Source organism: Ictidomys tridecemlineatus, chromosome 11 (genome assembly GCF_052094955.1).
Source record: "Ictidomys tridecemlineatus isolate mIctTri1 chromosome 11, mIctTri1.hap1, whole genome shotgun sequence".
Lineage (NCBI taxonomy): Eukaryota > Metazoa > Chordata > Mammalia > Rodentia > Sciuridae > Ictidomys > Ictidomys tridecemlineatus.
Genome location: NC_135487.1, coordinates 19,599,617 through 19,613,072, shown reverse-complemented (window position 1 = coordinate 19,613,072; position 13,456 = coordinate 19,599,617). Strand labels below are relative to the sequence as shown.

Sequence of the window (13,456 nt, the reverse complement as noted above, 5' to 3'; positions counted from 1 at the left end):
AAGCCCCCAGGTCAAACCCCCCCCCCAAAAAAAAGGAAGCAGCGCTTGGTCAGAGAGGGCTTTGGTTATTGTTCTTTTCCTCTGTTCCCATCTCTGCTCTTGGCTCAGCTCCTCCTGCTGCTTCAAAATAATAATAATAATAATAATATCTGACTCTGGGGATTTAACAAATCAGATCTGGTCACTCACCCCAAAAAACAAACATAAAAGGTAATGGCAAAAAGCATGAAGGAACTTTAATCAGTATAACTACATCAAAAAGACAAGAGGATACATGTCCTTAGCCCAGACAGAGACTTTGAGGTTTTATAGGGGAATAAAGACAAGGTATGTATATGGGGTTGCATAGTCAGAGGCTTGTCACAGCTGCCAAAGCAGGTGATCTTGATTAGGTGTGATTTATCCATCATTATCTCAGGATGGGTCAGGTGGCCCTCAGATAAGAAAGTTGCCTTTGCCTAAGGACGGGAGGTAGCTTCCACTCATCACATGTTTATTGAATCAGGCCTTGTTCCTATAATCCAAGATGACTCAGAACAAAGAGGATGGATGTAAGATGGAGATGGAGATGCAAAATCTTTAATCCTGCTTTTAGCTACCTGACACTTATAGGCAAAAGTGAGGAGTCTTAAAGGTTGTTTTGTTTTGTTTTGTTTTGTTTGGCACTGGGGAATTGAACTCAGGACACTCAATCACTGACCATATCCCCATCCCTTTTTTGCATTTTATTTAGAATAAAATACTGAGTTGTTTAGTGCCTTGATTTTGCTGAGGCTGGCTTTGAACTCTCTATCCTCCTGCCTCAGTCTCCCAAGCCACTGGGATCACAGAGGTGCGCCATTGCGCCCAGCTTAACTTTTTGTTACATCTTCACAGCACTTACAACTGGAAATCGTTTAGTTCATTATTTGTATTTTTTTCTCTCTCTTCCACTAGAATGCCAGCCCTAAAGGGCTTTTCAGTTGTGGCTACTGCTATATCTCCAGAGATTCTGACAGAGTAGATGCTTGTTCAGAAAAATTTTGATGAAGGAATGAAAATATGCCCTAAAACAAATACTTTCCCTCTCTTGGCCTCATATGTGAAATGGGGATAATTGTACAGACCTTAGAGGGTTACTACAAGGATAAGTGAGGTTATTTTAATTATTTGTTTATTCAGCGGTACTGGGGGTAAAATCGAGGAACACTATTCTATCACTGAACTAACATCCCTGCACCCTACCTTTTTTTTTTTTTTAGACAGAGTTTCATTAAATTACTGAGGCTGGCCTCAAACTTGTTGCTTCAGCGCCCCCCTGTAGTAGGGATTACAAACCTGTACACTGTTCCAGCCTAGTGAGGTTGTTTTTAAAAAAGGGAGGAACACATTCACAGAGAGGTCAACCCTAGACCAGCCTCCATGGGAGGAAGCTAAGAAACAACCTAACTGAAAACTTCCCAAGAGGGCTGGGGCTGTGGCTCTGGCCCAGTGGTAGAGCACTTGCCTCAAATATGTGAAGCACTGGGTTCAATTCTCAGCACCGCATATAAATGAATAAAATAAAGGTCCATCAACAACTAAAAACAATATTTAAAAAAAAACCTCCCAAGAACTCAAGGAAGGAAGGATTATCAATCACGTGTTACTGAGGAGGAAACTGAGGCTGAGGTGAGGTAACTGGCCCAACTCACAAAATGAGTTAAGTGGTTATGGTCTTTTTACTGTGGCAATTGTCCATGCTCTGCTCATGCCCACTGGCACAGTGACATACTCTCTATGCCTGCTGAGATCTGTCCAACATAAGCACCATTTCTTCCATGAAGTCCACAATAGTCTCACCTAGCAAATTAAATTCTTCAGGAGGCAGACATTTATTATGGGGCATTCTTCAAGTCCCTACCTGGTTGGGGAAGGAAGGGAAGGAGGGAGAACTTGGCTGTGATATTGTCACAATAATGTTCTCAATGAAGTCTTTAGATAGAGAGGGATGAATCTGGGTTTGATCTTCAGAGTTGGGAAGAGAGGGCAAGGCCTTTATCCTCCCACCCGTAGGTGGAAATTGGATATGGACTGCCCTTTAGGGGTGGACAGTTCCCAGAGAGTATTTCAAATCATGTCTGTCACCTCGAAGTACTCCCAGCAGCAGGGGTAGGGTGGTAGGTGGGAGCATAGATCCCTCTGCCCTTGGTGGCAGGGTGGTAGGTGGGAGCATAGATCCCTCTGCCGTTGGTGGCTCATCGTAGTGTCCACTGTGTGCTCAGCATGCTTGCTACACATTCATGTTCAGCCCTGCCTCCCACACTCATTTAGCCCCTGGGCTTGTGGGAACACTGGGCAGCAACCTTAGATTGAGGCCACATCTGATTCCATGCCCAAACTCTTTCTAGCCTGAGGACCTAAGGAGGCTCTAAAAGCCAGTCTTGTACTGGAATTCCCCACACATTGCCAGAGCAGCAGCGTCCAGAAGCTAAGCCCAGGAATGCTTCCAGAAACAGCCTAAGCCAAGAAAGATACTGGAGGGGATGACAGCTTTTGTTATTCAGTTCTTAGAATGGCAGACTCTGAGTGAGCACACCTATAATTTCATTCATGGTCACAAATTCCCTGTTCATCTTTTATAAGCCTTATTGTCAGATGAGAAACTGAGGCTTAAGGAAAGGACACTGCATAATTGGTTTCTTAAACCTTAATCTAGAAAGGAGTTGAGCTAAACCCCCAAAATGCAGGAGGCATGAGGTTGTCAAGATTCTGTTGAAGCCAGGCATGGTGACTACCGTTGTGATCCCAGTGGCTTAGGAGGCTAAGGCAAGAGTATCGGATTGCGAGTTCAAAGCCAGCCTCAGCAAAAGCAAGGCACTGAACAATTCAGTGAGACCCTGTCTCCAAATAAAATACAAAATAGGGCTGGAAATGTGGCTCAGAGGCCATGTACCCCTGAGTTCAATCCCTGGTAACAACAACAACAACAAAGATTCCATTGAAATTAACCCTCCTCATTTGCCCTCCAAAGATACTAACACTCTGTCCCACCAGGGAATCTGAAGTCTGCTCTACTTTAACACCTTCTCTCTCAAGTCAACACTGGCATGAGCCTGGGTGCTGTTTCCTGCTACAGGACCTAGGGATTTGGGCCCTGTGAATGAGCCGGACACCCCCCCAGTCCTCTTCCAGTTTGATGTCCCCCTGCTGCAGGGCTTGCTGGATACCAGTGGTGAGGACGTCAAAGGCCAGAGCCACATTGCAGTTGTTTTTGGCTGAAGTTTCCACAAAGGCCATACCCAGGGAGGCAGCCAGCTCCTCTGCCTCTTGGGTAGAGACACAACGGGTGCTTTGCAGGTCACTCTTGTGGCCAACCAGCAGGAAGATCACCTTGTTGGGCCCCTGAGTGGACATGACCTCCTGGTGCCAGTCTGGGATGTGTTCAAAAGACTTCCTGTTCGTCACATCAAAGACCAGCAGAACTCCCACCACATTCCTGTAGAAGGACCTGGTGATGCACCTGGGGAGGGGGACGGTAAGTTAGGAGAGCCTGAGGACACCAAGATATCCCCAGAGATTGGACCTTCTCCCTAGGACCCACAGAATGCCTCACACCCCTCTCTAGCTCATTCACAGCCCTGTGCTTCTTGACAGGTCAGCGCGTCTGTCCCTCTCCCAACACTGGGACACTCCCCAATCTGGAAGCAAGTCTTGAGTTACAAACTCCTAACCATTTCTTCAATCCTGGAGGAGCCTTGGTGATTCCCTGTTCTCCATTCTCTGCCCGACAAATTCCTACTCATCCTTCAGGGCCAACATAAATTCTCATATTCTCTCTCTCTCTCTTTTTAATTTCTGCAGTTCTGAGGATTGAACTCAGGGCCTCTCACATGTTATGCAGTTGCTCTAACACTAGGCTATGTTCCCAGGACTTTTTATTTTGAGACAGGGTTCTGCTACACTGCCAAAGCTACAAACTTGCAATCCTCCTGCCTTGGCTTCCCCAGTAACTAGGATTACAGGTCTGTGCCATCAGGCCAGGCGCCAATCTCTCTTCCTTTGACACTCCCCTTTGGGCTATGGGAATTCTGGCACCCAGGTCATACATGAGTTGAAAGAGGGGTGCAAATCCCCGAAAAACTGAATGTTCCTCTAGCACTGGGGGCTGGGGATGGGCTCAGAGGTAAAGTGCTTACCTAACGACGCTGTGGGACTTGGCCCACACGCGGTACTTGTAAGATTGAAGTATAGAAGGGGGGGGGGGTCTGGCCAGAGCGATCTGCAGAGACCCAGGGAGGGATGAAGTGGGGGATGTGCCTGGCCAGGGGCCCCTTCCCCCCTCCCCCGAAACCAGAGGTCCCTCCGTGTTGCGCCTCCCTGCCCACCGCCCCAGCGGCCGCACCTGAAGCGCTCCTGTCCTGCGGTGTCCCACAGCTGCAGCTTGACCCTCGGCCCGGCAGTCAGCTGCAGCGCGCGGCTGTAGAACTCGACGCCCACGGTGGGCTCCGGCTCGGACTCGGTCTCGAGCCCGGGCGCCCCCGCCACGTAACGTCGCAGCAGCGACGTCTTGCCCACCGCTGCCTCTCCAAGCAGCGCGATGCGAAACTGGTAGCGGCAACCCCAGGTCTCCATAGCCAAATCCCGATACGCCGCCCTCGCGGCTATTTGTCTGGCCCCGCCCCTGCCCGTCGGGTCCTCCTCCTTCCCGGGATCGCTGCTTCCCGCCCTGAGCGAAGGGTCACCAGCCGACAGAGGTCGGGGGAGCCTGGGACATTTTCAACACAGAGAAGGTCAGACACCAAGGAGTTGGGATGGAGGAAGTCATTTCTTCTGTAAAAAGTTTTCCCTTCTGGAGCTGGGGTTGTGGCTCACCTAGCACGCGCGAGGCCCCAGGTTCGATCCTCAGCACTACAAATAAATAAATAAATAAAGGTATTGTGTCCAACTACAACTAAAAAATTTAAAAAATAAATAGATAAAAAAGTTTTCCCTTCTGTAAAATAGGGCTAATAATCCCTACTCCACCGGATAGAGAGATTAAGCTGGATAGTGGGGAGGAGGAATACGGAAAGCTTGGCCAAGCAAGCACTGATTGGCCTGAGAGATCAAGGGTGCTGGAACGTCCATTCATTGATCCACTCACTGGAGTGGTGTCTCTCTCCAGCCCCCTGCCCTGCTGGTTCTGGACTGAGGACATCACTGTGGAGCCCCTTTCCTGGAGCCCTATTAGACCTGCCTGGGGCATCCAGCTCAAGGTTCAGGTTCAATGTTAAACAGTTCCTCTGCTTCTACCATGCAGGTCAGTGCTGGAGAGCAGGCTTCCCAGAGGGAATCTGAACAAACACTGCCTGAAAGCAAAAGTAACCAAAACAGGGAAAGACCTTGACGAATCAATGGTGCTTTTTATTATCAAGTAGCTGAGGGACACATTTTCAGGGGAGAAAATGGCAACTGGTTACAAGAGGGGGTCTGATTTTTTTTTTTTTTTTAATAGGGTTTAAGTGAGACTTGACTCACAGCAGAGTTCCTAGGTTGGGCAGTTAGGGGGAACAGTTGTCCAAGTTCAAAGCCTTTGTTGCTGGGAAATGGTGAAAGTCCAAAGCCCATTGTTTTCCTTCTGTCCCTGAACCCATTGTCCTTCTTTCTCCCTGGGGGTTGTTTTCTTTTTTCCTGGGGATTGTTGTCTTCCATGTCTTTCACTGCCATCTGCAACTCTAGTGGTACAGCTGGTCCGATGACATTTATGAAGCCAGATGATCATTTCTTTGTGCTTTATGTAGTAACCCTTTGTATATGGGGATGGAGAGTGGGGATTGTACCCAGGGGCCCTCCACCACTGAGATACATCCCCAGCCTTTCTGAATTTTGATACACGGTTTCTCTAAATTGGTAGAGGCTGACCTTGACCTTAGGATCCTTCTGCCACAGCCTCTGCAGCAGGTGGGATTACAGGCTTGTACCAGTGTGAGGAGTCTTACCAATTTGTTTTTGCAAATTGGTGGTTTGAGGAACTATTAAAATCATCATGTCATTATATTCTTTCTTTGCACAACCTTGTGAATAGGTGCCACTATTCTGCTCATTGTTACAGAGGAAGAAAAAAACAGACTCAGAGAAGTTAAATATCTAATTTAGGCTCACTCAGCAAGGAAGACAGACTAGCTGCCAAGTTTACTCAAGGCCAAAGCTTTGTTTACTCTTTCTGTTTCTAACTGGAGAGTTTGGGGATCTGAGAAAAGCCAGGTTTTTCCTGACTGATTCTAAACATCTCAGTGGGAAGCCATTTTATCAGTTTTCCAAGTAATTCTGGCCAGAGCAGCTGGGCAAAGGCAGAGCTATAGGAAATTGACCTTGGAAATGCTGCTTGAACCCAGCCTCCCTGAAGCCTTTCTGGACAGCTCATGTGACAGTGCACTCACTGTCAGCATCTTGAACTTCCTCCCTCTCCCAGACCCTCCAGCTGTGGGTTGGGGTCATGTGTCTGCCTATGATTGCACCGGCCAGCAGAATCTAGACATCAGCTAGTCTGCCCTAGAATCACTGTGTGACCCAAGTTGCAAGCTATTTCCCTTCTCTGAACCCTGTTTTTTTTCTGCTAAGCAAGGCAAATCATGGACCCACCTTTCAGGGTGGTTCTGGAGGCACTGTGTGTTGCAACAGCGAAAGTTCTGCACATTCTCATCAGATAGATCTGGGTTGTAGTTCTGTCCTGGAGAAGAGACATTTCCAGAGAAGAATCCAAGGAGTTCCCAGAGAGGAGGGGAAATTTGACTCAGGACCAGCAGGGTTCTTGGGATATGTGAAGGAAAAGAATTTCAGCTTAAGTCAGACAAAGCATAAACAAAGGTTTATTTAGGAAGTAGACAGGCTTTCAGGGGAGAATGAGGGTTATCTGGAGTGAGAAGACCCTTCTTAGGTTGGGATGAGTTGAATATTTATAGAAGCACTGTAGTTAGTCTCTGGATTGGAGGTGGAGCTGCACAATTTTTGGCGTGTTTTTCCTGGGTTTGGGCATTTTCCTCGTTTTACAAGGGCACTGACCAAGGGCATGTCACTCAAGATTTACAACTGTGTTTTCTGCATCTCATGGCTTGAGTGCATTTCCTTTAAGACTCATTATTTCCACTGGGGCTCAGGGTTAGAGCATTTGCCTAGCATGTGTGAGGCTCTGAGTTTGATTCTCAGCACTGCATATAAATAAATAATAAAATAAAGATCCATGAGCAGTTAGAAAAATATGTTTTAAAAAAGACTCATTATATCACTCTTTTTATCCTAAATCCCTATCTCATTCAGCCCAGACTTTGGTCCCTTAATCTTAAGGGTTGGTGAGGGGTGAAGATCCTTCAATGACTGATTCAGGCTGGCAAGGGGCAATGACCCTGCCTAGTCAGGAAGCTAAAGTATCACCTGGGTGTGGTGGTGCATGCCTGTAATCCCAGAGGCTCCAGAGATTGAGGCAAGAGGATCGCAAGTTCAAAGCCAGCCTCAGCAAAACTGAGGTGCTAAGCAACTCAGTGAGACCCTGTCTCTAAATAAAATACAAAATAGGGCTGGGGACGTGGCTCTGTTGCTGAATACCCCTAAGTTCAATCCCCAGTAACCCCCAAAATACTCACACAAAAATAAAACAAAGAATACAATCAATAATAAATGCTGAAGAGGATAAGGGGAAAAAATGAACATTTTTACACTGTTGGTAGGATTGTAAATTAGTACAGCACTATGGAAATAAGTATGGAGGTTCCTCAAAAGCATGGGCTGGGTACTGTAGTGCATGCCTGTAATCCTAATGACTCTGGAGACTGAGGATGGAGGATGGTAAGTTCCAGCCAGCCTCAGCAATTTAGGGAGGCCCTAGGCAACTTAATGAGACCTGTCTAAAAATAAAGAGCTGGGGATGTCAGTCATCACTGACTTACCTCTCTTCCACCATACAGAAAAATGAACTCAAAATAGATCTTTTTTTCTTTTTGGGGGTGGTGTTGCAGGGGGTGGGGTTTGCAGGGAATTGAACCCAGGACCTCATTCATGCTAAGTACACAAACCATCACTGAGCTACACCCCCAACCCCTCAAACTAAAAACCTTTGCTATTAACACCCTGGCTGGTGTGTTGAGACCATATGGAAGGGGTAGGGGCCAATGGTTGAATCTGGGAGACTAGTTGAGAAATTACTGCTACCACTCAGGTGAGCAGGTGAGTGACAGTGGTAGTATCTGTGGAGGCAGTAAGAAACTGTCTTGATGCATTTTTAAGGCACAGCACATAGGATTTGCTGACGAATTGAACATGGAATATTACAAAAAGACTGGAGTAGAGGGTCTCTTCAAGGACATGGCAAAACGGGGAAGAGCAGCTGTTGTGTTGTAAGAAGCTCATTAGACCTCTAGGTGATGTCAAGGAAGATTCAGGGGGTTAAGTTTGGAGCTTGGGAGAGAAGTGGAGCTGGAAATGCACATTTGAAAGTCATGAGTTTCAAATCCAATCAGAATCTGTTGTCTTCTCCAAAAAATGGGAATAATAGTAGAACCTACTGTTTTGTTTTGTTTTTTCTTTTGAACTAAGCTCTTCTTAGGTTGCGGAGGTAGGTCTCCAGCCCCACAGATAGCTGAAACGCCCTGCTAACCTAGTTATTAAGGTGTACGTCAGGTGAAAAATTAGCAGATTAAGTTGCTTGGCAACTACTATTTGTATTTTTATGTTGACGCTTACTCATTTATTCCATGGGTAAAATATAGCACACAAACATACTGTAGTGACTGTGTGATCTCTGGGCTTGACTTATCACTCACTAGAGAGCCATTCCTCAATTTCCTTTAGAAAATGAGCTGAACTATGATACCTACACACAGAATTGTTACGAAAACTAGATGAGATAACCGAGCTCAGTGTTAACAGAAGGCACTTAGCAAAGTTATATGTTAGCGGATGAGACAAGCCTTAAACAATGCATCAATCTGAGTTTTCAATCGCCTCCTTTGATAAGCACTCCCAAGACCTCCACTCCAAAACCTCACTGCGCCCCTGCGGAAACCCTCTCAGTTGCTACTCCGGGTATCCCAAGGCGCGCGGAGTCAAGCCCTTTCACAGCTCAGCGGGATAATCGAAGGTCGCTCCAGAGACTGAATTTGGAGGGCAAGACCAGTAAGCTTCAGTTGTGAGCCCAAGGCCCTGGACTGGATGTGGGCGATCCGAGGATCCGGAATCGAGCTGAAGGAACCGCTCGGGCCCGGCAGAAACCACACCCGGCCCGCCACGCGTATGGGGCTGCGCCTGGGCGCGTGGACTACAGGTCCCAGCAGCCCCGCGCTGCGCTCAGCCCCTACGGCGCAGGCGTAATCGCAGACTGGGCATATATAAGCCCGCTGCCGAGGCCCGTGCGTCCTTTCTCCTGTCCCTGGCGCTGGTGGTGTCTGGACGTGGAACCATGCGGCCGGTACCCGTAGCCGCCTTAGCTCGCTTCCATAGGCCCGCACTCATCCGGGCTGCCTCTAGAGACTGCGGGATGTAGAGTGCCAGGCCGGGCCTCTTGGCCTGGGCTGCCGAGGCCCTGAAGGCCACGACGGCCGCCTGCGCAGTGAGACGGCACCCGCGGGGCGGTGTCCTCTTCCCGTCTCCGCTGGCGCAGCGGTACCCTGGCGCCTGACCCGTGGATGAGGCGAGCGGGTGGCCGGGTGCTGGAAACGAGTTGGGTATGTAATTAGGCACTTGGGGTTGAAGTTTTGGGCCTCAGATCACCTAATTTAGGTAATAACATCAATCGGTGAGCCTGAGAACTGCTGCGTGACATTGGACAATTGACTTAACTATAGAGTTTTCTAGAAGGTATCTTGGTGTGAATATAAGGACAAGATTTTCAGGAGGAGGGTTTTGGAGTCGTTCAGACGCTCTTTTTCCTGCCCTTCCCCCCCCCTGTGGTGCTTGGGATTGAACCCACATGCTAGGCAAGCACTCTGCCACCGAGCGGCATCTCCAACCCTTTAAAATGATTCTGTGAGATTGAGATAATGCATACAAAAGACTGGTACCCAGTACAGCCCTTAGGGCCTACTGGATGACTAGTGTCCTTTGGTAGCCAATGATGCACAGGATTTAGATGAATTAGGAAGGATAAGTGTGGTTTGGCTTTGAGGTTCTGTGGTCTCCATTGCCCCCTGGCCCTTATCGAAGCTGCAGCTGCTTCCACATAGCTTCTGTGGTCAAAAAGGAGCCCAGAGCAGCAGTTTTCCTTGACGGTCGCCGTTCTGTTTGCTGTAACTGATCTGCAACATTTTGGGAAAAGACAACTTCATTGTTCTTGCTATTTCTTAGGGATAGCTGGAGACCTTTATTAATATTGAACGTAGAGTTATCAGGATGAGGTGTTGAAAAATAACTAGTTGAGCCCAGGAACCAGAATGAAGGGGCATTTGGGGGTGTGTGGGATACCTGTACTGGAAAGATCAGTGGCACAGAGAATGCAAGCGCTTTGGTCTCTGTCCTGAAAAGCTATGTCATCAGTATCAGGATTAAAAGCCAGGCAGACCTTTATGATTGGATGAAGGAAATGCTAAGATCAATCAGGACAGTTGTGCTGTCTTTCATCTTAGCCATGCCAGATCAAGATGCTATGAAGATGGTGGCGAGTGAGGGTCATGGTGATGAAATGCAACAACTTCAGGACTTGGTAAGTTACTTTTGGAGCTACATGGGGAGCTCCCTGGTGGAACAGTACAGCATGTTTCCAAGGGCTGTGGCTGGTTGTGGCCATGGGATCTCCAACTGCATGCAAGAACAACTGGAGAGACTTTGACAGCTCAGGTCAGCACAATACCTGCAGCTGCCACTCACCTTTCCTATAAAGTCATCAGGACCTGGGTTGGAAGCCTGCCACACCAGGTCCAGGTGTGTTCCGTCAACCACCATGTAGGTGGTTGTACTGGATCAACTGATTTAGAGCCTTCACAATAAGCTTTGATTCTGCAGGTTGCCCCCAGGTTTCCAGGAAGTGTGTGATATTGAAGAGTGAAAATACCAGCTTGTTTCTGGAGTTGTGCTTTAGATTAAGGTAAAGTTACCATGATAAAGTTACACTTGACCCTCTGGTTCCCTTTCCCATCGGATCTGAATACTGGTCTTGGTGGTCGTAAAAGGAGGAAAAGTAATACTGAAGCTGGCCTTAACCGTGTTCTAGTCTGTTTTCTAACACATGGGCTAATTTCAAACAGAAGTGAATTCTCTTTGAAATTGTTTGCTCTTCCCCTGTACAATGGAGGATAGAGGATGAGTGTGATGCTGTGTGCATTTGATTAGGAATTGCTGGATAATGTTGTAGTTGAGGGGTGTTTTATTCTCTCTTGATAGAGGGTGTCTTTTTTTTTTTTTTTTTAGGTCTTTGTAACCAGAAAGTTGTCTTCATCTTCGATAATTGGCTACAGAGTTGGTGAGTTAATGACTATTGCAAACCCTGTCCTTAAGCAGTGTAACAGATATTACACTGCTATGGAAGTTTTAGCATTTAAAAACCATTTGTCAGTGTGATGCTGAGGATCTAACCCAGGGCCTCACATGCCCTACAAGTGCTCTACACTGAGCCCCAGCCCCTCAAGTTATCTGAATTTGCCATAAACACAGCTACTGGAAGCAGCAGAGGGAACAGCTCCTTGGGCAAGAAGGACTGAGCTGCAAATACCCTGTAGTGACTGGAGCTAATGCCATAATTTTTTGTGTGAGCTCATCTCTACCCCTGGGAGAGTGGGAGGTAGACTAGTGGTTAAAAAGGAGTAGTTAAGATATTTTTAGGGTCACTCACTGGTCCAGGATGAAACCTAATCTGAATGGACATCTATGGATGAGAAATGCGGATATGGGACTGAGACCAGCTCTTAGGAAAGTGCCTGGGTGGGAACTACCCAGGGCTGTGGTAACACATGGGCTTATACTTCCTTTTCAGGAAAACACCGTGGGAAAGAAGATGCACACAAAAAGGTGACCAGTTATTAAAGAAGAAAATGGTAGCTTTGTAAGCAGATTTTTTTTCTTTGCAAATGCTGTAATATGTAGCTATCCATACACAATAAAAGGCTTTGGAAATGTTTGTCCCTCAGGTTGTTGCTTATTCCTCACTTATATCCCATATATGCAACTGAATTATAATCTAATTCCTTCATAAGATTGACCATTGTTTTTCTTTTGCTGGGCCTGAGACTGTTTAGATCATTTTTGCCTAAAGCAGCAACTGTACACACCACCCCAGTTCCTCTGGTATAAAATTAATTGGAAGAGACCTTTCAGAAGTGTCTGGTACTGGATATACTTGATCAGGGATGGGTATGAATCTGGCATGGATTCTGGCTCACACCAAGTCACTTTAATCACATTACCTCTTGTGAACCACCATATAGAATACCTACTTAGTTTAGGCAATTAAGGCCAAGAAATGGGAAGGGGGGCTTGGGGCACATGACAGTGTAATGACTGAATCCAGGGGCACTGAGTCACATCTCCAGCTCTATTGTATTTTATTTAGAGATAGTGCCTCACTGAGTTGCTTAGCTGTGGCTGAGGCTGGCTTGGAAGTTATGATTTCTAACGTCTCAGTCTCTCAAGTCACTGGGATCACACTGTATCTGGCTCCCTTTATTAGATTCTCTCCTGGCCTTAGTTGATGGGATTATAGGTGAGTGCCACCATGCCCAGTTAGTAATGTCTTTGAACATACTTTGCTCAGGTTACTTGGAAACACTATTGGGGCAAGTTTCAGATTTTGAGCTTTCTAGGCCCAGCCACTGCATTTTGGGAAGCCAGGATTGGATCAAGGGACACTTTGCCATTGAGCTATGTCCCCTGCACTTTGAGACAAGTTCAAACTTGATGAGGCTGGTCTCCCAACTTTGAATCCTCCTGCCTCAGTCTCCAGAGTTGTGGGAATTACAGGTGTATGCTCCACACCCAGCTTTATTTCAAATGTTTAGTTTTTTAGGGCTGGGGTTGTAGCTCAGTGGTAGAGTGCATGTGTGAGGCTCTGGGTTGTCTCAGTACCACATAAAAATATTGTGTCCATTTACAACTAAAATATATTTTAAAAAATATTTTTTTGTTTATGTAGTGCTAAGAAATGAAACCAAACCCAGGGCCTCACCCATGCTAGGGGAGTGCTCTATCACTGAGCCACCATCCCAGTGCCCACCCCTCTTGATTTCTTTTTAATATAGTAATTTTGCTTAGACTGGTTTTGAATTTACAATCCTGCCTTGGCTCTGGAGAAGCTCGGATCACTTCTACCAACAAGTTCCTCTTCAGTGAGTCACACCTTTCCTAGCTTACCTGCTAGCCTTGAATACTGCTGACACAGCAGAAGCTCCACAAATTCTGACCCAAGGAATTTAGATGCCTGAGAATGGCTTATAAACCAGGGTTTAGTAAATCTCATGATCCACATGTTGACCCCAAAATGCCCTTTGTCCAGGAGTTTAAGTGTAAACCTACTACTTGGGCAAATGACTAGTTCAAC

General features: G+C 46.8%; 1 protein-coding gene, 1 long non-coding RNA gene and 4 other non-coding genes across 6 annotated transcripts; 5 read left to right on the top strand and 1 right to left on the bottom strand.

Annotated features, from left to right (window-relative positions):
• Positions 1 to 211: 211 nt before the first annotated feature.
• Rab42 (RAB42, member RAS oncogene family) lies at positions 212 to 4,762 on the bottom strand. The gene is made up of 2 exons (XM_005317693.4): positions 4,364 to 4,762; positions 212 to 3,481 (listed from the first exon to the last, which is right to left on the bottom strand). Exons 1-2 carry the CDS (start codon positions 4,591 to 4,593, stop codon positions 3,058 to 3,060), a joined length of 654 nt encoding a protein of 217 aa, XP_005317750.2. The 5' UTR covers positions 4,594 to 4,762; the 3' UTR covers positions 212 to 3,057.
• Positions 4,763 to 9,337: 4,575 nt separating this feature from the next.
• Positions 9,338 to 12,040, top strand: LOC120890677 (uncharacterized). Its single transcript, XR_005735041.2, has 5 exons — positions 9,338 to 9,656; positions 10,554 to 10,630; positions 10,930 to 11,011; positions 11,335 to 11,386; positions 11,897 to 12,040. It is a non-coding gene; the product is annotated as an uncharacterized LOC120890677 (long non-coding RNA).
• Positions 10,118 to 10,252, top strand: LOC120891063 (small nucleolar RNA SNORA16B/SNORA16A family). Its single transcript, XR_005735495.1, has one exon. It is a non-coding gene; the product is annotated as a small nucleolar RNA SNORA16B/SNORA16A family (small nucleolar RNA).
• LOC120891073 (small nucleolar RNA SNORA44) lies at positions 10,678 to 10,807 on the top strand. The gene has a single exon (XR_005735505.1). It is a non-coding gene; the product is annotated as a small nucleolar RNA SNORA44 (small nucleolar RNA).
• LOC120891082 (small nucleolar RNA SNORA61) lies at positions 11,041 to 11,173 on the top strand. Its single transcript, XR_005735512.1, has one exon. It is a non-coding gene; the product is annotated as a small nucleolar RNA SNORA61 (small nucleolar RNA).
• On the top strand, positions 11,754 to 11,827 carry LOC120891093 (small nucleolar RNA SNORD99). The gene has a single exon (XR_005735520.1). It is a non-coding gene; the product is annotated as a small nucleolar RNA SNORD99 (small nucleolar RNA).
• Positions 12,041 to 13,456: the final 1,416 nt, after the last annotated feature.

Bases quoted from the DNA above. Each gene is read 5' to 3' on its own strand.
- Rab42 (XM_005317693.4), bottom strand. From the start codon at position 4,593: ATGGAGACCTGGGGTTGCCGCTACCAGTTTCGCATCGCGCTGCTTGGA. The intron at 3,482-4,363 runs GTGCGGCCGCTG...CCCCCTCCCCAG, and splicing joins GCAGGACAGGAGCGCTTCAG to GTGCATCACCAGGTCCTTCT.